The sequence below is a fragment of the Amia ocellicauda genome, chromosome 10 (genome assembly GCF_036373705.1).
Source record: "Amia ocellicauda isolate fAmiCal2 chromosome 10, fAmiCal2.hap1, whole genome shotgun sequence".
NCBI lineage: Eukaryota > Metazoa > Chordata > Actinopteri > Amiiformes > Amiidae > Amia > Amia ocellicauda.
The window spans coordinates 36,573,993-36,596,965 of NC_089859.1; the positions used below are offsets into that span (position 1 = coordinate 36,573,993).

The 22,973-nt window shown below is 40.0% G+C and overlaps 1 protein-coding gene across 1 annotated transcript in view; it reads left to right on the forward strand.

Annotated features, from left to right (window-relative positions):
- The first annotated feature begins 3,016 nt into the window (after positions 1 to 3,016).
- Positions 3,017 to 22,973, forward strand: part of LOC136760567 (sodium/hydrogen exchanger 3-like) — a 53,440-nt gene continuing 33,483 nt past the window's right edge. Inside the window, exon 1 of the mRNA XM_066716020.1 lies at positions 3,017 to 3,521. Within this exon, the coding sequence (XP_066572117.1) occupies positions 3,227 to 3,521 (295 nt within the window). The 5' untranslated portion in view covers positions 3,017 to 3,226. The remainder of the gene's footprint in view (positions 3,522 to 22,973) is intronic.

Sequence of the window (22,973 nt, forward strand, 5' to 3'; positions counted from 1 at the left end):
AGATGCTCGATTGGATTGAGATCTGGGGAATTTGGAGGCCAAGTCAACACCTTGAACTCATGATTCATCCGACCAGGCCACCTTCTTCCATTGCTCCGTGGTCCAGTTCTGATGCTCACATGCCCATTGTAGGCACTTTCCGCAGCGGACAGGGGTCAGCATGGGCACCCTGACTGGTCTGCGGCTACGCAGCCCCATACGTAACAAACTGTGATGCACTGTGTGTTCTGACACCTTTTCTATCAGAACCAGCATGAACTTTTTCAGCAATTTGAGCTACAGTAGCTTGTCTGTTGGATTGGACCACATGGGCCAGTCTTCGCTCCCCACATTCATCAATGAACCTTGGCCGCCCATGACCCTGTCGCCGGTTCACTGCTTTTCCTTCCTTGGACCACTTTTAATAGGTACTGACCACTGCATCTAGCTCGTCTAGCCATCACAATTTGGCCCTTGTCAAAGTCGCTCAGATCCATTTTTCCTGCTTCTAACACCTCAACTTTGAGGACAAAATGTTCACTTGCTGCCTAATAAATCCCACCCACTGACAGGTGCCATGATAACGAGATTATCAGTGTTATTCACTTCACCTGTCAGTGGTCATAATGTTATGGCTGATCGGTGTATATCCTCTAACTGTTGATTATAAGCAGCTACTATAAAATTATAATTATCTTTAATTGTTATTTATTTTTCATTATTTTATTATTTACACAATGACACTAACCAAGATCAAGTGCAGATCCACTCCCACGTTTTTCCTCTTGAGGGTGAAAAATTCCTATACATGTAGTTTGGATTGCTTGAATAGCTTTTACTACTGCATGGGACCATGGCTGACTTAATATTGTGACTTAACAGTGTTTACACATACAAGCAAACATAAATATTTACTTTAAATGGTCTTTTATGTATTTGTAGCAGCACTACAACACAATAAGACATACAGCACTACTGTAGCTTGGCTATTGCAATACAAGAGATGTGAAGTTTTAAATCAGCCTGGGATCAATGTTAAAGGTTGTATTGTCTGGTCAGTAATATTAGTTCTGTTTCTTATGTATTTAATTACTATACATTTTGTGATGGACATACTAAGCAGACTCTGTTAGTGTGTATTTATGATAAAAACGTGGCAAAAAATTGAGTACTTGTTTCGAGTACATTATTTAAGTGGTTTCTCTAACACAAAGTAATAGCTCTTTTTTTTGTGTTGAAGAAAATCATGGCCCTTAGTAATTATGCTTATTCTTGGAGGTGCCTGAGTAGGCCTCTAAGCCTACTTTATCCCACATAGCCTTGTGTGCTACCACCTTGGAGTTCCAATTACTGTATAGTCAGCTCTTGGTAAAAATGGCACTTGATACAGCTTTCTAACTAGGCTGAAGGGAGCCTCCTACATGTTGTTAATGTAGAAAAAACTTGGAGGTAAGATCCACATTTCACATTACAAACTACTGCAAACATGCAATCTCTGGAAAAGAGCATCTTCATATTTACTCAATAACTCCACATTAATTGTGTAATTTTTAGGGTGTTGGAAGTTGTTAAAGCCTGTTGAGGCTCTTATTTTGAATAACAATGCCTGGAAAGAGTTCACAATTTCATTAAATAAAGACAAGGAACCTATAAGAAACAACAATTTTTAGACAATGTAAAAGCTCTATTTAATAATTACATGTTACAGGAACTGCAGCAAGCTCATGTTTGTAAAAACATAAACAGAAGAATGGATGATTGTTACCAAATTAATCGAATTATAAAATATTATTTTCCCTTGCAGTAACCTATTGCAGATTCCACACCCCATTTTCAATTTAAACAAAAATGCATGTACCATTAGCAAAATACAACCTTTTAATGTAATGCAGATCTTACTTTTATCCCTGTTTCTGCCTCATCCATTTATGTGTTTTAATTACCTACAAGGTTTCTGTATCTTGATTGCAATCTATGTTTCATTACATAAAATGCACTAAATGCACTTCTTTCTGAAAGGTTATTATAAATAAAAAACATAACATTTTAATCTTCTTCCTAAAATGTTCAGTATTTGTGTGTAGAGTAGGTCTCTTCCATAGCAGATATCTTTTTATTTTTATTTTTTATTACTGTGTACTTTTACATATTAAACAAATGTAATGTGCTATTCAGGAAAATGAACCTACCTTTTTGAAATGGAGAAGCAATTGGGAAAGGCTGTTAAACTGAACAACTAAAATGTAACTTAATATTTTGTTGAATTTTAGCCCAATGATCATCTATCATGTTTGTTTGTCATGAAAGCGGAAGGCCTGTAACTAGATTTTGAAACAAAGTTTTAACTTTCTCTGGTAATGTTTCCAACCTTAACTGCATTTGTTAAAAGAACATGTAAATCATTAAGTAGTGTCTGGATATGAAACGGAAGCTACAGATGTGCACACAGGTTGAAATTCACACACAAGTTTAGATAATCTTTATAATTAAGTAATGTATAATGAGGCAGAATGATATTGTAACAATTAAGCTGATTAATGCTTCATTATATATTTGAAAATAGTTCTTCCACAGTGGTTATACAAGATACAAATTGTGGCTTTTCCTCATTTTATTCCCATAATACTTTGTAGTGGGAATTTGTTCTGTTATATATACTTATTCTATTGTGCAGCAGTTCAGTCAAACTAGATAACTATACTGCTAGATATTTTCAAGAACAAAAAAAAGATGACTTCATACTGCTCAGTTCAAATTGATGTAAAGAAGAACTCAAATGTTTACAAAGGTGGTAAAGTCAAGTGGTAAAAAAGAATGGTCTGCAATAACTTCATTACTTTTGGGAATTTAATAAATATTTAAATATATCCCTTCAGTTCCTTGATGTTATGCCCTTAAGACCTTTCCTTAATGGTAGACTAGCATAACACATTAAAAAGATCCTGCTGTGCTCTACACTCTATGAAAGTCCCTCCTTCAAAGCTAAAAATAGAAGTTTTGTAATATGCTTGACAACTACCAGCATAAAATGGATGACTAAATAGATTCCAAGGAAATAAACATTCAACATAACAGATTAATATGTATTCCAATGTTTTAGATATGTTCGCTGAAGGCAAGGGTAAAAGCATAAAGGGGACAATCAAACAAATTTCATTCTCCTTTTGAAGGACTGAGCTCTGAACAGAGTATTTTAAAAGCAAATAATACAGGATCTTGTACTGTGAATCTACAAAGGCAGATTGGAATGCAGTACAATAAGTTTAATGTGTTTGGTTCACTGACGGTTTTAGTGTTAGTTACTTACAGCTCAGCTGCAGTAATGAACAGAAGGGGAGTACAGGTTGAGCAAACAGAACACAGTCCTAGAGAAAATCATGAGTGCTATGAGCTCGGATCATCTGCCTCCAATAAAAGTGAAGCTGAAAGTGGATGCAGACATGAGCATAAAGGTGTCCAGATTGTGTCCTTCAAGTGGCATCATGTTATGGTTCCTTATTGCACCGTTCTCTGGATCCTGGTGGCTAGTCTTGCCAAAATGGGTATGTGATACTTTACTGTACTTCCAAAAGAACTAGTAATTCAATAATCTAATTAGAAGATTTAGCATTTTTCTCAAATTGCTAATGGTTGTTCCATTTTGTTTAGCACTACAATGCTGCTCTGGCATTTCATTTTTCCTGTATTGCAATGTAAATCTTTTTCTCCTAAACATTCCAACATTTTCTGTGCTTGGTACTACATCTGCTGTAGCTTTTCATGTGTGAGGTACCAAAACTACCTCCTTATTATGAAGCAAGTCTAAAATACAATCCTAAAAGGTTTTAACAAGGTACATTCCACCTTCCTGTTGGGTTTTTATTAAGTATTTATTATAGTACTTATTATTAGTTATTTCTTGGTAGATGCCTTTACACAAGCATTCTTCAAAATTGGTACAAAATAAATTAAGCATGCACCCTAGTACAATGAGCTAACATGAGGAGACAATAATAATAATAATAATAATAATAATAATAATAATAATAATAATAATAATAATAATAATAATATTTCTTAGCAGACACCTTTGTCCAGGGTGACTTACATAATATAGTTAAGTCCCAGGTAAGTCCCAGGTATCTATAGATGTGTAGTAGGCATAGCAGAATTTACAGTAAGTGCTAACATTACATAAGCAATCAATGTACTCATTTCGAGTTTTAAAGAGAAATGTAGTGCACATTCAAATATATTCTGTATTCGTGATACATTTGGAAGAAAATGACTTGTAACAATGTGAGTGAAGAGAGTACTTGTACAATGTATTATTTTGTCATTCCTTGAGGAACTCAATTAATTTACACCTGAGGGCAAAACATAAATGCAGGTCTTAAGTGTTTCAACCTGAAAGGAATTTCACATTAATAGTAATGAGATTTCTGTGAATGATTAATACATAATGGCTTTCAATTTTAGGAGGGCATTACTAATTCACACATTCATTTAGCAACCCATTCATCCACTATAAATAACTACTTCATGCAGTATAGGGACACAGTGAGCCAGAGCAAAGCATGGACGCAGAAACCCCATTCACACTGAAATTGCACACTGCATTTTCTGGCATCGGGTTTGTGTTAATGGAGCAGGAAAATTATTGCAAATGACGCGTCACATCCTTGCGTTGTGAACGCAGTGTGTCAGCTAACTGACATAACCAATCAGAATAGGGGCACATTTTTGTGACTGCAACACAACAAGGTTTAGACACCTTTGAACAAGAACTTAACGAGAAACTGACCAGGTTGTTAGAAATGGCGGAGGTTGAAAATAATACAGTTGCAGCAATTCTGAGTGTTATTGAAGAACCAACAGATTGGCGTATGCAATGCTAACTATTGCCACGCATATGTCAGATATTATATTTTGCATGATTTATTGGTATATAACAGGCTCTATACAGACAAACGTGGGTTCATCTCAAATTAAATCCATTTGGTTCGTTTCTTTTGAAACAATTGTAGCGTAAGGTACACTTATAAATTTCAATTAAAGAAGTGAATTTATAGTATCACCTTATCATGAATCCTGGAATCTTGTAGAACTCAATTTCTGTAATAATTGGACGCAGACACCAATTCCAAAGATATAAATTGTCAAATTTATTCAAAACAAAGACTAAATGTAGCACTACACTAATTATACAAAAGGGAAAAACTAATTAAAATTCAACTCTAGATCAACAAATCAAAGACAAATCACTTCCGTGACCAAATCAAAGACCATGGGATCGCATATGATAACACAAATCGTTAAACAAAAAAGGTTATAAACACATTGACTACAATACCGATTAGTAAGACGAAGGGGAGTCTCTCGTTAGTATTATTAGTCAGATATTAAATAACTACGCAGGTTAGTATTTATGTCAGGTAACTTCTCGTTATATATATATATATATATATATATATCAGTCTCATTTACGTTTAGGTGCCGAGAAAGATCCTATCATTACTTGTTACCACAATTTCCCTTAACTGATTATTATTCAATGATTAAGGATAGGCAGGGCCACCAATAATCTAATGTCTATTAACTTGTGTCAATTTCAGACTAAACAGTTAAACAGGAATGAGAAGATATTTCTCGGCGTTGACAGATTTTATTTCTAAAATTATCAACAAAACAGTTTAATGCAACACACATTTATATTTAAGAAAACTAAATGATATTACACATTCTAGAGTTATGAATCACAGATTAACATTTCTAATTGATTTCTCAAATGTCATGAATCATGAACTCCAAACTGTTAAACTTATCTGAACTTTGTCGCAGAGAGGCCTCTCTGGCTTCGGGCTCAGATAACTGCACACGGCACGAGGTCCGTGTGGTTTGGAACAAAGGCAGTCCGGTTCGGCTTTGTCCAAGAACTTCCACTCAGTCGAATCACCTGGAAGTTAGGGTTTCGCGAAAGTAGAGTCGTTTCCAAACAGATTTTCCACTGGTTTGAAGGCTCGAAGGTTGTGCACAAAATCTTCTTGGCAAGCAGGGTCTCTCACCGTACTTATTTGAGAAGTCTTTGAGGAAAGCAGGGCCCTGTTTGTTCCAAGGGTCAAGTTTCTTAAGACTCAAATAGCTATTTAAATGACTGACACTTTCGTATACAGTCGACTTAGTCAATTGTCCAGCTGTAAAACTCCACTGATCAGGTGGGCACAGGCGGGCACAGGCGGGCAGCGCAGTCTGTAAAGTTCTTTATTTAATAAAGTCCCTTAAAAGAATTCTTCGTACGGCTCAATCTCCTTCTCCCAGTTTAACTCTTCTGTTGCCGGCAAAGACTTAGTTGGTTTCTGGTTCCGGTTCTGGCAACAGAGCTACAGGTTGAGCTGTGGCAGCGAGTTACTGGTTCAGGTGAGAGAGAGCGAGAGCCTAACTGTCCGCTGTTCCTTATTGTCTGTCAGATCAATAGGTGATTGGTCCCTGAGTTCTTGAGATTGGATTTCGGTTTCAGCCCCCAGTGTCCTATTGGAGGGGGGCTTGATTTATGACTGATGTCAATCCATGCCATCTTTTGGAAATACCGGTTGGCTTGGGTTCGTAGCTCTATGTCGGGATTTCGGCTCTCGTCCACTTCAAAGAGTTTTTATCACCTACAGGCCCCTTTCTCCAGACATCTCATAGCAGAATTCCAAACTATTTGGCCTCTTCTTGGTGCCATCCTCCCCAGAACTGTCACTTTGATGCAAACCAGTTCCAAGCTGATGAGCTAAGGGAATCTGATAACTTTGGGGGGGAGAGGTTTTCTTTAGATCAGTGCTTCAGCTCAGAGCCCAAATGCTCTTATCCAAATACACCCAACATAACGCTACACAATGTATCAGTGTGCTTGATGTTCACAATTGTCTTCTGTACAGACGCGCTCAGTTCGCAGTAAACAAAATCTATAACTAATTAATGGTTTGTCACAGAAACCTCAAACTAGATGTGATTAATTTTTTAATTATCTGGCATACTTTTACAACCTATGTTTTGAATCAAAATTCAACAAAATTTGACAAATAATATTGCATTTAAGGCTGCTGTAAAAATCAATAACTAATTTGTGGATTGTCAAAGAAAAAATACTGTATTGTACATAGTTACATAGTTAATTCAGCATATCATATAATCTCACCTGATCCTCACAGAGAATTACTAATACAGTATATAAAGAAAAAAAATTAATAAATCTTGTGGGAAAGAATCTAAGCAAAATTTCTGAATGTTACACCGCTATTCTTCCTCCTTTCTCTTTTTTTCCATAAAGTGTAACTATTCTGGTAATTGCTAAAATTATGACGTACTACAAAAGATCAAATGAAGTTCCTTTTGTTGGTCAGAAGGCGAATTATTGTCATATGGCATACATTTACATGCACTGCAAAATACAATTGTTTACTGATTGTGATTCTTATGGCAATGTGGCCCCTTCCACTGTCCATCTTCTGTTGCTGCGGAGAAGCCTCTCTTGCTCATTCCCAGACACAAGTCGTGGTACCATCGCAGGCAGCTAGAACACTGTATCTGCAACATGAATAACAGAAACATACAACTGACAGAACATACTTTGTGAGATTATATCATATGTGAAATGAAACAATTATAACAACATGACCATTGAATAACATGTGTGAGAGAAATGTGAAGGTTGCAAATCAGGTGTAACATCATTGTGGATGTATCATTCAGTATGGAATCTCTGTAGAAATTGCAGTATTCCAGGCATAACATGGCAACAAGTAGGGCCTTCCTATACTGTCTGAGGTATCACCCATCAGTTTTCACATTTCATGGTTACTCAAACATTCTTGGAGCAAGATAAGTTTTATAACTTTTTGCACCATTATAACCTTGTTTGTTGGCCTTTTCATGAAATGTGAAAACTGATGGGTGATACCTCAGAGGTATAGGGAATGAGCAAGAGAGGCTTCACCAAGAGAAGATGGACAGTGGAAGGGGCCTCTTTGCCGTAAGAATCACTATCAGTAAACATGAGATTTTTTTATAGTATTATCAGGCCTGTAGCCAGCCTAGTGGAAGGGGGGGTGACTTTTTATGCACTAATTTGTGCTGGATTAGCTTGTCTGCTGGTATCTTAACGAGCACACTTTTTGATGCACCGAAAATATTTACTACAATGTTGTAAAATTGCTTACCAAGATAATGTTCCACCTTTTTCAGTCCAAGCACACACACACGTGAATGGAGCACCGACACAGAGGAACATCACACATATTCAGGATAAAAACCTTCTGAATCGGTCACTGTAGCTAGCTTGTTCCACTGGATGGATAATGGTCAGAATTTATTGTGTTCTTCCTTGACCCATGCTACACCCCTCCACTGAGTTTTGTGAAAATCGGTCTTGTAGTTTTTGCGTAATCCTGACAGACACAGACACACACGAGTAAAAACATTAGCTACCTTCTGCTCCTGTGGGGTTGACGACTGTTAGCTAGCACGTAGCTAACATTAGCTATCTCAACTGTTAGGTTAGGTAGTAAATATAACAACCTTACCCTGTTTGGCAGTCTTTTTGAACATATGTTCAATATTCTGCAACAATGACGCTGCTGCCTGCTTTCTCTTCCATCTCTCCTGCTCTTTTCGCCCCATACTCACAATCCAGCTGGATGTTGTTGGCCTCACAGATTTTGCTATGAGTGCATAACGTCAGTTGCTGCGCACAGGGCCGGCCCTGACCAATTTGGTGCAGATTTTAACTGGTGCCCCCTGCATCGCAGCCAGTTCCTCCACAGATCATTGTGTTCATACACTCACACAGAGACTGCATAGCTTTATGTCTTTGAGATTTTCTTTATTTTAGAAACAAAAACCCCACACAAACAGTATAAAAACAGTATTAAATAAACAGGTGACATAAAACAAATTATAAATCAAGGTATTGTCAAGGTCCAGACATGGACTAATTCTGTGAATTAGTAATATACCCTGTTGCTTATATTTAGTACATTCATTTCATGAAGTACAAAAATAAAATGGTTAAATAAATGTACATATTTGTATTAAAACGGTTTCAGACCACTTACATTTTAATTTGTTAAAGATTATTGTAGTCATATAGATTAACATAATATAAATTTATTAGATTAAAGCCTGTACCATTTCCCTTTGCCTCACTGTGCACTGCACAAAATTAGTGTTGAAAAATGAGGGTGAAGACGATTGAGTAATTAATGGCGGGGGGTCTGGGGGTCCCCCAGAAGAGTTTGGAGACTGAAATGCATGATTCTGAGTCATTTCGAAGTCAAAAACCAGCTCAAAATCTCCATGAAATCAGGCAGATTTGGACTCAAACATATCTTTGCTTCACAACCACACATCACCAGCGAAAAATCCCATATCAGCCAACATTATATATGCAAAATAGAGGTGGTTTCTGGTGCTGGTCAATCACAGATCTGTGTCGGTGGGTCTCTGTGATTGAAATGGGTGGGGATGCACAACTCTCGAAGTGTGCGCTGCTAGAAATACGCGCCTGCACTGGAAATCAGCTGTTTCCACCACTGATGTAGGAGTTTCTAGGTGAACACAAGCTGGCACCGGGTCTAAAAATGTGTGCCCGAACCCGAAGAGACCCGGAAATGTGTTACCTGGACCCAACCCGGACCCGACTATGATTTGAAAGTTTGGACCCGGACCCGTGCCAAAAATGTGCTACCCGGACCCGACTTGGACCTGACTATTATTTGAAATCCGGACCCGGACCCGGCCGGGACACACAGACCCGATTGAACCCGATCGGCACAGACCCCACAGCTAATCGGTATAAAGAACATAAGAACATAAGAAAGTTTACAAACGAGAGGAGGCCATTCGACCCATCGTGCTCGTTTGGTGTCCATTAATATCTAAGTGATCCAAGGATCCTATCCAGTCTATTTTTAAATGTACCCAAACTTTCAGCTTCTACCACATCGCTGGGGGTTTGTTCCAGATTGTGACTACTCTCTGTGTAAAGAAGTGTCTCCGGTTTTCCATTTTGAAAGCCGAATTTTCATTTGTGTCCCTGGGTGCGTGTGTCCTTGCTGATCTGGAAAAGCTCCTCTGGTTTGATGTGGTCGATGCCTTTCATGATTTTGAAGACTTGGATCAAGTCCCCACGTAGTCTCCTCTGTTCCAGGGTGAAAAGGTTCAGTTCCCTCAATCTCTCCGAGTAGGACTTTCCCTTCAGACCTGGAAAAAGTCTGGTTGCTCTCCTCTGAACTGCCTCTACAGCTGTGATATCCTTCTTGAAGTGTGGTGCCCAGAACTGCACACAGTATTCCAGATGAGGTCTATAAAGCCATCTTTGTAGGGATCAGACGCAATTTTTAAAAAAATGTTTAACGTAGAAAATTAAGTTCGGTAAACATCTTTATAATACACAACTCCGATTGTTTATTTGATTAAATTTTAAAACCAGTTTGCGGTCCCTACTATTAACAAGTTAATTTACAAGTTGTGGAAATAAATCTGTGTCTTACCTAATGTAACGCTAGTAGCTTCTCTCCTGTACCGGACCGTGACGCACACGTAAAATAACCAATGTTGCTTCTCTTGCTGATTGAAAATGCCTGTATAATCCACTCATTATTTCAGTTCAAAAGTCTACTTGTTGTCATGGTGGCGGAGGACAAACGCGACTTTGCAGCTCTGCAGTTTTTTTGTATCTCGCATAATACGATAATTTCCACTGTTTGCCCTTTTGAACTATAATAACGACTGTTGGTTCAGTGCCACAGCGCTGACGTTAGCATCACTAATCTGCGGTCATTGTGCTGAGACGCATCTGACATAGATTTAGATACAAAGCGAACAAACTCCAACCACGAAATCTCAAAAATTGCGCCGACACCCATAACGCACTGCGGTTTATGTCATCTGTCAAACACCGATATGGTGGAATAAGTCCCGCCTTCAAAATAAAAGAGCCAATTGTCAATCTGTAAAGTCATCGCATCACTCGGGTATCACACACTAAACAGACCCGAGACTCGAAGTACAAGAATGGGGCTCGACCTGGATCCAGCTGACCGTTTAAAATATGGACCCGAACCCGTACGAGTCCCGGGTCGTGTCCCGGGTCCTCGGGTTCGGGTGGACCCATGAGGACCTCTACCGTGCACCCCCTAGTTGTGTGTATGCACTTTTATATTTTAGAGGTGAGGTTGACATCTGTCCACACGACAAACGATGCACATTTTAGCTGCTTATTAATAGAAATCAGGAAAACTTGGCGACTTGGTTCCACACAATAACAAGCACAACAGTGCAACAAACCTCCATAACATTACATTAAAAAAAAAAAAAAAAAAAAATCTTCACTCATTCGGGTGCCCCTATGGATGGACGTGGCCCCTAGCATTTGCCTATTCTGCCTATGCCCAGGGCCGGCCCTGGTTGTGCATGTAATACTCCTGTAAAGGATAATATTAATGAATACAAAAAAACTGATTTAAATTCTGGACCTTTGGCAGTGAGGGGGGTGGTTGTTCGAACTACCCGAACCCCCCATGTCTATGGACATGATTATTAATTCTATGTGAGGATCAGGTGAAATGATATATAATACAGTATTTGTTCTGTGACAATCCATTCATTAGTTCTTACTGCCTTAAATGCAGTATTATTGGTTTAAATCCCGGGTGGGGCTATGCTGTTGTAGCCTTGAGCAAGGTACTTCACTTAGATTGCTCCAGTAAAATACCCAGCTGTATAAATGGGTACAAATGTGAGTCACCCTGGATAAGGGCGTCAGCTAAGTGACGATAATGTAACTTGTATAATGTGTAGTGCTACAGAATGGTGATTGTTTTGCCAATTTAAAAATATACAATAACACAGTGTGACGTCCCCTAAATATCCATCTAGGAGTATTATAAACACACACCGATCAGCCATACATTATGAAAACCTGCCTAATATTGTGTAGGTCCCAAAACAGCCCTGACCCGTCGAGGCATGGACTCCACTAGACCTCTGAAGTTGTGCTGTGGTATCTGGCACCAAGATGTTAGCAGCAGATCCTTTAAGTCCTGTAAGTTGCGAGGTGGGGCCTCCATGGATCAGACTTGTTTGTCCCGCACATCCCACAGATGCTCAATTGGATTGAGATCTGGGGAATTTGGAATTTTGAAGTCAACACCTTGAACTCGTGATTCATCAGACCAGGCCACCTTCTTCCATTGCTCCGTGGTCCAGTTCTGATGTTCATGTGCCCACTGTAGGCACTGCTTTCCGCAGTGGACAGGGGTCAGCATGGGCACCCTGACTGGTCTGCGGCTACGCAGCCCCATACGCAACAAACTGCGATGCATAGTGTGTTCTGACACCTTTCTATCAGAACCAGCATGAACTTTTTCAGCAATTTGAGCTACAGTAGCTTGTCTGTTGGATCGGACCACATGGGCCAGCCTTCGCTCCCCACGTGCATCAATGAGCATTTGGACGCCCATGACCCTGTTGCCGGTTCACCGTTTTCCTTCCATGGACCACTTTTTATAGGTACTGACAACTGCAGACCAGGAACACCCACAACAGCTGCAGTTTTGGAGATGCTCTGACCCAGTCGTCTAGCCATCACAATTTGGCCCTTGTCAAAATCGCTCAGATCCTTACTCTTGCCCATTTTTCCACATCAACTTTGAGGACAAAATGTTCACTTGCTGCCTAATATATCCCAACCACTGACAGGTGCAATGATAATGACATTATCAGTGTTATTCACTTCACCTGTCAGTGGTCATAATGTTATGGCTGATCGGTGTATAGTGTTACTTTACATAATACAATAAATTAAGGGTTTTATAGCAATTTGTTATTTCTGACTTTCTCACACAAACAAATATATATATAGATATCACATGCATATATAGATAAAATTGTATGCTCTGATGCATTAACTTTAATTTGTCAGTTATACATCCCTTCCCCTAGAGAGCAATTATTTATTTCCATTTTAAGTATTTCATTTTAAACAGTTCATACTAAACAGGACAGGGAGTAATATAAGTCCATGGCCATGTGATGTCTGCTCATCACACCCTACATTGTATGATCAGCACCCGAGCACAATTGGATATTGGGCTCTTTTCATCAAGGGTGTTTCAAAGGTATTTCTCTATTATTATTCCATTTATAATAATAATAATAATAATAATAATAATAATAATAATAATAATAATAATAATAATAATAGAGAAATACCTTTGAAACACCCTTGATGAAAAGAGCCCAATATCCAATTGTAGTCAGATTACTGATGTTACCGTTAACAATAAGTAAATGAACAAATACCAATGCGCATGTTATCTTAAAGGTCACAAAATGGTATAAAAGTTTAAGCAAAAGCACAGAGGTCGAGGTTAAACAGTCAATTTTAATATGTATAGTGCCCTTTGCAGGTTAGCTACATGGCACTTTACATCTTGAGATCAATCTTGATAAACAAATCAATAAACCATGAATAATATATAAAATAAAATAAACTATTAACATAAATCTCTGGGGGTCCACAGCTTACAGTTTATGTATACAGCTAAAATTGTGCTCGGTTGCTGATCATACAATGTAGGGTGTGATGAGCAGACATCACATGGCCATGGACTTATATTACTCCCTGTCCTGTTTAGTATGAACTGTTTAAAATGAAATACTTAAAATGGAAATAAATAATTGCTCTCTAGGGGAAGGGATGTATAACTGACTAATTGAGATTAGTGTTATTGTTAATTTGTATACAGTGAGGGAAAAAAGTATTTGATCCCCTGCTGATTTTGTACGTTTGCCCACTGACAAAGAAATGATCAGCCTATAATTTTAATGGTAGGTGTATTTTAACAGTGAGAGACAGAATAACAACAAAAAATCCAGAAAAACGCATTTCAAAAAAGTTATAAATTGATTTGCATGTTAATGAGTGAAATAAGCATTTGACCCCTTCGATTTAGTACTTGGTGGCAAAACCCTTGTTGGCAATCACAGAGGTCAGACGTTTCTTGTAGTTGGCCACCAGGTTTGCACACATCTCAGGAGGGATTTTGTCCCACTCCTCTTTGCAGATCCTCTCCGAATCATTAAGGTTTCGAGGCTGACGTTTGGCAACTCGAACCTTCAGCTCCCTCCACAGATTTTCTATGGGATTAAGGTCTGGAGACTGGCTAGGCCACTCCAGGACCTTAATGTGCTTCTTCTTGAGCCACTCCTTTGTTGCCTTGGCTGTGTGTTTTGGGTCATTGTCATGCTGGAATACCCATCCACGACCCATTTTCAATTCCCTGGCTGAGGGAAGGAGATTCTCACCCAAGATTTGACTGTACATGACCCCGTCCATCGTCCCTTTGATGCGGTGCAGTTGTCCTGTCCCCTTAGCAGAAAAACACCCCCAAAGCATAATGTTTCCACCTCCATGTTTGACGGTGGGGATGGTGTTCTTGGGGTCATAGGCAGCATTCCTCCTCCTCCAAACATGGTGAATTGAGTTGATGCCAAAGAGCTCAATTTTGGTCTCATCTGACCACAACACTTTCACCCAGTTCTCCTCTGAATCATTCAGATGTTCATTGGCAAACTTGCCATCAGACGAGCCTGTACATGTGCTTTCTTGAGCAGGGGGACCTTGCAGGTGCTGCAGGATTTCAGTCCTTCACGGCGTAGTGTTACCAATTGTTTTCTTGGCGACTATGGTCCCAGCTGCCTTGAGATCATTAACAAGATCCTCCCGTGTAGTTCTGGGCTGATTCCTCACCGTTCTCATGATCATTGAAACTCCACGAGGTGAGATCTTGCATGGAGCCCCAGACCGAGGGAGACTGACAGTTATTTTGTGTTTCTTCCATTTGCGAATAATCACACCAACTGTTGTCACCTTCTCACCAAGCTGCTTGGCGATGGTCTTGTAGCCCATTCCATCCTTGTGTAGGTCTACAGTCTTGTCCCTGACATCCTTGGACAGCTCTTTGGTCTTGGCCATGGTGGAGAGTTTGGAATCTGATTGATTGATTGCTTCTGTGGACAGGTGTCTTTTATACAGGTAACGAGCTGAGATTAGGAGCACTCCCTTTAAGAGAGTGCTCCTAATCTCAGCTCATTACCTGTATAAAAGACACATGGGAGCCAGAAATCTTGCTGATTGATAGGGGATCAAATACTTATTTCACTTTGCAAATCAATTTATAACTTTTGTGAAATGCGTTTTTCTGGATTTTTTTGTTGTTATTCTGTCTCTCACTGTTAAAATACACCTACCATTAAAATTATAGACTGATCATTTCTTTGTCAGTTGGCAAACATACAAAATCAGCAGGGGATCAAATACGTTTTTCCCTCACTGTATATATAGCACTATATAAACACGACTATTATTTTTAAAAGGCTCTTCTTGTGAACGAAACTGAAACCAAAAGCACAGCCGGACCTCCGGTGCAGAATCGGGATTAGCTATCAATAATAACTAAACATACACAAGACAGAGACGATGTGTAGCAAAAACAACACTATGAAGTGAGCCAGCCAGCCGAAATACGCAGTTTGAATGTTTATTACAAACACAGACACAGAGAGCTTACGTTCCTGAGTCCAGCAAAGAGGCAAAAGAAAATGAACCCGCACTGACGTCACGTTTTATAGAACAGGAAGTGGGAAGGGACCTGTTCTGGGTGACAAGCGCAGGGGCCAATGGCAGCTTTGATCGAGTGATGTTTTGATCAGGTTCCTACGGAAGTGCGCAGAAACCCCTCCCCCTTGGGCAGTGCTTCTGACTTAAAAGATAACAAATTATTATTATTATTTTTATTCCTTGGCAGATGCCCTTATCCAGGGTGACTTCCAACATATGTGCAAACAAAGTGCAAAAATACAGTTAAGTACAAGGCATCAATCATTACAAATTAAATTTAACTAAAACATAGCAATTCAAAATAATACATTTTACAAATTCCAATTTACAATTTACACAAGTACAGTAAGTGAGGTCCTACATCCTGGATGGTGAAAGCGAAGTGCTGTAAAGATGTAGGGTCACAGTCAAGGGCTACGGGAAAGGGAGCAAGGAGGAAAACAATCAAGAACGCAAGAAGCATAATAAAAACTGTGAAGTGCTATCTACCAGGGATAAAAGGACTAATATTACAAGTACTGCCGGAAAAGATGCGTCTTAAGTAAGCGCCGGAATGAGGTCAAGGACTCTGCTGTTTTGACTTCGGTGGGCAGGTCGTTCCACCATTTAGGGGCCAGGGATGAGAAGGAGCGGGATCTGGAGGAAGGAGAGTTTTGAGGAGGTAGAGTTAGTCTTCTGGCACTGGAGGAGCACAGTGGTCTGGAGGGGATGTATGGAGAGATGAGTGTCTGAAGGTAGCTTGGTGCAGTGTGGTCGAGACAGCGGTAGGTGAGGGTCAATGTCTTGAACTGAATGCGTGCCGGTATCGGGAGCCAGTGGAGGGAGCGGAGCAGTGGAGTAGCGTGTGCGAACCGTGGCAGAGAGAAAACCAGACGAGCCGCAGAGTTCTGGATGAGCTGGAGTGGGCGGGTAGTGGATGCAGGCAGGCTGGCCAGGAGGGAGTTGCAGTAGTCCAGGCGGGAGAGGACCAGTGACTGGATGAGCAGCTGAGTCGGGTAGTCGGTGAGGAAGGGACGGATCCGACGTATGTTGCTCAGGAAGAATCTACAGGTGCGTGTCAGCATGGTGATGTGTTTGGTGTAGGAGAGCGCAGGATCGAGGGTGACTCCTAGATTTTTTGCGGAAGAAGAAGGAGAGGGTGTGGTGGATTCCAAGGGGATCAAGATGGGGAGGTCAGCAGAAGGTGAGGAAGAGTGGGGGAAAAACAGGAGATCCGATTTGGAGAGGTTGAGCTTGAGGTGGTCCGAGTGCATCCAGGCAGAAATAGCAGACAAGCAGGAAGAGATGTGAGAGGGGATGAGACGGTCAGAAGAGGGAAAAGACAGGAAGATCTGGGCATCATCAGCGTAGAAGTGGTAGGAGAAACCATGGGATGTGATGAGAGAACAGGAGCGGGCCCAGGACGGAGCCTTGGGGAACGCCTGTGAGGAGAGGTTGGGGGGTAGATGAGGAGTCAAATGTATTAGACTGTATTAGGCTATGTATTTACCCTATAATAGTAATTTCACACACATCCAATTTAAATCAGCATGCTTGTAGTAATGGAATATAACAATGACTTAAAGTTTGCTGCATCAGAATTGTTTTGTCATATTTTGTTATTGTTCTTTTTTAAATATATAATACTTTAGCATTATGTTGTACTAATCAATCTGTCTGATATAAATCGTTTCTTCGCCTTTTTAGCCAAATTAACAGGAAAATATCCCATCATATTGACCTATGAGATTAACACTATTAGATCACTTCATTACAAAAAAATGCATTGATTTCTGACAAATATGATTATTTCTTACACCTTCCTCAAATCTCTGACATAATGTAGACTCGTGCACAGAGCCTAGGCACTTGGGTTTAAAATTTAAATGAGGAAGGTGGATTGACAGATCGTAGGAAATTCTGAGGTCAAGTCATGGATTATGTATAGTATTATCCAAAATCTGATTGTCATTAACATCATAAGCACCTATACATTAATGATGTGAAATGATTTCCTGTTCATAAAATCTGCCTCATTTGGTCCTGAGGTGCCTTGATGTGGATCGGACTGTACAGCACCAATGACTTTGTGGATCTCTGCATAATAATGTAGTCTGTAATACAATACCGATAGGATTACATATTTATTAAATTGCATATACCCTCGTAGCAGCAGCTTTGCCAGTATTTCCAACAGAGTATAGGAATGCGCCACTAGCAAAAGAGCGCAGCGCTATGCATATGTCTCTACAAAACAGAAGTATTTACAAGGTGCCACAGGCAGACACAATAGAATACAGCAGCTATCTTGTTGTTTTCCTAGTTTCAGACTATGTCTTTGCATTCCTCATTTTGTTTTAACTTTGCCTTAATTGAAGTTAATATTGTCTGTAGTTTGCCTTAATTAAAGCCAATTCAGCAGCTGAGTTGGTGAAAGTAAATAGGTTGTAGAAAGGTGATTTAGTCAAGGACTAGCAGGAATTCTGTTCCAGGTGGAGCCAAGTGGAGCCAGATATGTATGAATTGGAGGCAGTTGGACAAAGGCTACTTAAAGCAGCGCTGTTTCTCAGTCACAAAAAGTTAAGCAGTTAACTAGGAAACAGGAACCAAGAGACTGAAAAAAATTTAACATTTAGAAGCATGTGGCCACTATAGTGTCAGGTTTGCAGAATGATTGCCTTCCTGGATTAACTCATCCAAGAAGATATCATTTGTGAACGTTGTCGGCATGTTGAAATACTAGAGCTCAAGGATCTTGAGGCTCAGCTTGTTGATCTGCACTGTATTAGTGATATAGAAGAATGAGTCAATCAGCCCATGAGAGAGATGGTGTGCATGCCAAAACCTAGGAGAGTTGAGGCCTTTGAGCAGGACAGCGTAGAGATCTGCTGGATTATAGTAGGTCATAACCTCAGAAAAGGGCATGCACATCCTTTAGAGACATCCCAAGAGCTAGAAATGCCCAACAGGTTCCAACTGCTGGACACCGAGTTGGACAGTGACAGCTCAGGGTGATGGGAGGGCAGTTGAGCACCAGAGCACCATGGTGCCCACTCCCCTCCAGAAGAGGGAGGTAGTTATAGTAGGAGACTCAATTCTTAGAAGCGTAGATCACACAGTGTGTTCTAGTGATAAGGAGACCCGCATGGTATCTTGCCTGCCTGGTGCTCAGGTTGCAGATCTCCCTAAACTAGTAGACGGGCTACTGGCCAAAGCTGGGGGAGATCCACTGGTCATGGTCCACATTGGAACCAATGACATAGGAAAAGGTAGGGCAGAGGTTCTGCAAGACAAATTTAAAGAGTTAGGAAAGAAACTAAAGAGCAGAACCTCCATGGTAATTTTCTCTGAAATCCTTCTGTAGTATTAAGTGGGGTGTGTGTATTTTGATAAGAGCATTTTAGCTCTGAGCTGAAGCACTGATCTAAAGAAGACCTCTCCCCCAAAGTTATCAGATTTCCTAAGCTCATCAGCGTGTGAACTGGTTTACATCAAAGTGGCAGTCTTGGGAGGATGGCACCGAGAATGGGCCAAATAGCTTGGAATCCCTGCTGTGAGATGTCTGGGGAAGAGGGCCTGAAGGTAATAAAAACTCTTTGAAGTGGACGAGAGCCGAAATCCTGATACAGAGATACGAACCCGGGCCAACCGGCATTTCCAAAAGATGGCATGGATTGACATCAGTCATAAATCAAGCCCCCTCCAATAGGACACTGGGGGCTGAAACCAAAATCCAATCTCACAAACTCAAGAACCAATCATCTATTGATCTGATAGGCGTATAAAGAGTGGCGCACAGCATCTCTCTCTCTCTCTCTCTCTCTCTCTCTCTCTCTCTCTCTCTCTCTCACCTGAACCAGTAACTCACTGCCACAGCTCAACCTTTAGCTCTGTTGCCAGAACCGGAACCAGAAATCAACCAAGTCTTTGACGGCAACAGAAGAGTTAAACTGGGAGAAGGAGATTGAGCCGTACGAAGAATTCTTTAAAGAACTTTATTAAATAAGGAACTTTACAAACTGTGCATGCCCACCTGTACTCATCTGATCAGTGGAGTTTTACAGCTGGACAATTGACTAAGTTGACTGAATACGAAAGTGTCAGTCATTTAAATAGCTATTGAGTCTTAAGAAACTCGACCCTTGGAACCAAACAGGGCCCTGCTTTCCTCAAAGACTTTGTCTTCAAATAAGTACGGTGAGAGACCCTGCTTACAAAGAAGATTTTGTGCACACCCTTGGAGCCTTCAAACCAGTGGAAAATCTGTTTGGAAAAGACTCTGTTTCGCGAAACCCCAACTTCCAGGTGCATCGACTGAGTGGAAGTTCTTGGACAAAGCCGAACCGGACTGCCTTTGTTCCAAACCACATGGACCTCGTGCTGTGTGCTGTTATCTGAGCCCGAGGCCTCTCTGCGACGAAGTTCAGATAAGTTTAACAGTTTGGAGTTTATCATTCATGACATTTGAGAAATCAATTAGAAATGTTATTCTGTGATTCATAACTCTAGAATGTGTAATATCATTTAGTTTTGCTTAAATATAAATGTGTGTTGCATTAAACTGTTTTGTTTGACAATTTTAGAAATAAAACCTGTCAAAGCCGAGAAATATCTTCTCATTCCTGTTTAACTGTTTTAGTCTGAAATTGACACACGTTAATAGACATTAGATTATTGGTGGCCCCACCTATCCTTAATCATTGAATAATAATCAGTTAAGGGAAATTGTGGTAACAAGTAATGATAGGGTCTTTCTCGGCACCTAAACGTACATGTTACAAGCCATGTTACAGAAAATAATGGGGATGAATACAAGTTGAAAGGATGCACACAGTTTAGGAGAGACAGGCAAAATGGAAGAGGTGGTGGGGTAGCATTATATATCAGAAATGACATTGAAGCAGAAGAACTCAAATTAGATCCTAGTAACGAAACAGAATCTTTGTGGGTTAAACTTTTGAACAAGAGATCCGGAGGATTAGTGGTAGGAGTGTGTTACAGACCACCCAACTCAGATATTCAGCAAGATGTTGCATTGTACAATGTAATCAGGACTGCATGTAGCAAGGATGTGGCTGTTACAATGGGGGATTTCAATTTCCCAAACATAGACTGGGAAAGCCCAGTCAGGACTACAGAAGCAGAGATAGAAATGGTTGAGATGGTAAATGACTGCTTTCTAACTCAATTTGTCAGGGAACATTGGTCAAAATGGTTTAATAGAAGTATGCAAAAAAATATCAAGAGAAAGAAAATGTTGTATAGTGCATACAAAAGGGATAGAAAGAATATGCAAATGCAAAGAGATCTTAAGAAAGGGATCAGGAAAGCAAAGATTCCAATACTATAACAGCAAGAGGTCAATAAAGGAGGAAGTGGAACAGATAAAGGGCAAAAATTGAAGTATCTTGGAAAACGTACAAGATGTTGCAAATGTTCTAAATAAGTATTTCACAGAGGTTTTTACAAAAAAAAAAAATGGATAACATGCCACAGGTTAACAGCCAGTCCAGTCAAACCTGGAGAGATCAGGATAAATGAGGAGGAGGTACTAATGGGACTAGCAGAATTAAAAACAAATAAATCACCTGGGCCAGATGGTATTTTTCTAACAGTTCTTAAAGACATTAGAGAAATTATTTATAGGCTACTAACTCAAATATTCCAAATGACACTTAGAACAGGGGATGTGCCTGACTGACTGGAAGATGGCAAATGTCATACCAATCCACAAGGGGACAAAACTGAGCCAGGAAATCACAGACCAATCAGGCTCACCTGCATTACTTGTAAAATGTTGGAAACAATGATTAGACAGAAAATAGAGGAGCATCTTAATGAAAACAATATTCTTGGAGATGGTTTTAGACGAGGCAGATCATGTCTTACTAATTTTTTAGATTTTTTTAATGTGCAACTGCAGCTGTAGATCATGTGAAAGCATATGATATGATTTACTTAGATTTTCAAAAAGCTTTTGATAAGGTTCCACACCAAAGACTGATCCTCAAATTGGAAGCTGTAGGCATTCAGGGTAATGTAAGTAGATGGATTATGAACTGGTTGATGTATAGGAAACAGAGGGTGTCGATTAAAGTAGTTGCTTCTAACTGGAGTGAGGCTGTTAGTGGAGTTCCACAGGGATTGTACTAGGGCCTTTGCTTTATCAAATCTATATTAATGATCTGGACTCTGGGATAGTTAGCAAACTTGTCAAATTTGCAGATGATACTAAAATAGATGGCAGCACAGGTTATTCAAAGGGACTTAGATAATATTCAGCTGTGGGCTGACACCTGGCAGATTAAATTCAATGTGAACAAGTGCAAGGTATTACATGCAGGTAACAAAAATGTTCACTATAATTACACTATGGGAGGGATAGAACTAGATTAAGTGACATATGAGAAAGACCTAGGAGTCTACGTGGACTCCTCACTTTCTCCATCCAAATAATGTGGGGAAGCAATAAAAAAGGTAAACAGAATGCTAGAGTATTTCGTCAAAAGTGCATAGTTTAAAACAAGGGCAGTAATGTTCAGACTGTACAATGTACTAGTTAGACCTCATTTGGAATACTGTGTACAGTTCTGGGCACAACACGTCAATAATGATATCGCTGCTCTAGAGGCAGTTCAGAGGAGAGCAACCAGACTTAAAGGTTAGAAATTATTTATAGGCCGCTAAAATAATAGGCCTATCAATAATTTATCTAACCAGGCTTAAAGGGAATGTCCTACTCAGAGAGACTGAGGGAACTGAACCTAAAATAATAGGCCTATAAATAATGTATCTAACCAGGTTTAAAGAGTTACAGTCTTCCATAACTGAGCTGGGAGATACTGTGCATACTGCAGCAATTGTTGAAAAAAAAACTCACATCAAGTGAGTTCGGCTAGAGTCTGCCAGAAGGCATGTGGGAGACTCTGATACCAAGTGGAGGAAGATTCTATGTTCTTATGAGACCAAAATAGAGCTTTTTAGCCTCAACTCTAAGCACTACATTAGGCAGAAGCCTAACACCGCACATTCTCCTGAGAACACCATCCCTACCATGAAACATGGTATCATGCTTCTCTGCATCGGGGCCTAGAAACCTTGTAAAGATATAGGGAAATGGATGCAGCAAAGTACAGAGAAAACCTGGAAGAAAACCTGCTGATGTCTGCAAGGGACCTGGGACTTGGGAGAAGATTCATCTTCTACCAGGACAATGACCCCAAACATACAACCAAAGCCACACTGGAGTGGCTTAAAAACAAAAAGGTCACTGTCCTGGAGTAGCCCAGTCAAAACCTGGACCTCAATGCAATTGAGAATATGTGGAAAGAGTTGAAAATTGCTGTTCACCAAAGGTCCCCATCCCACTTGA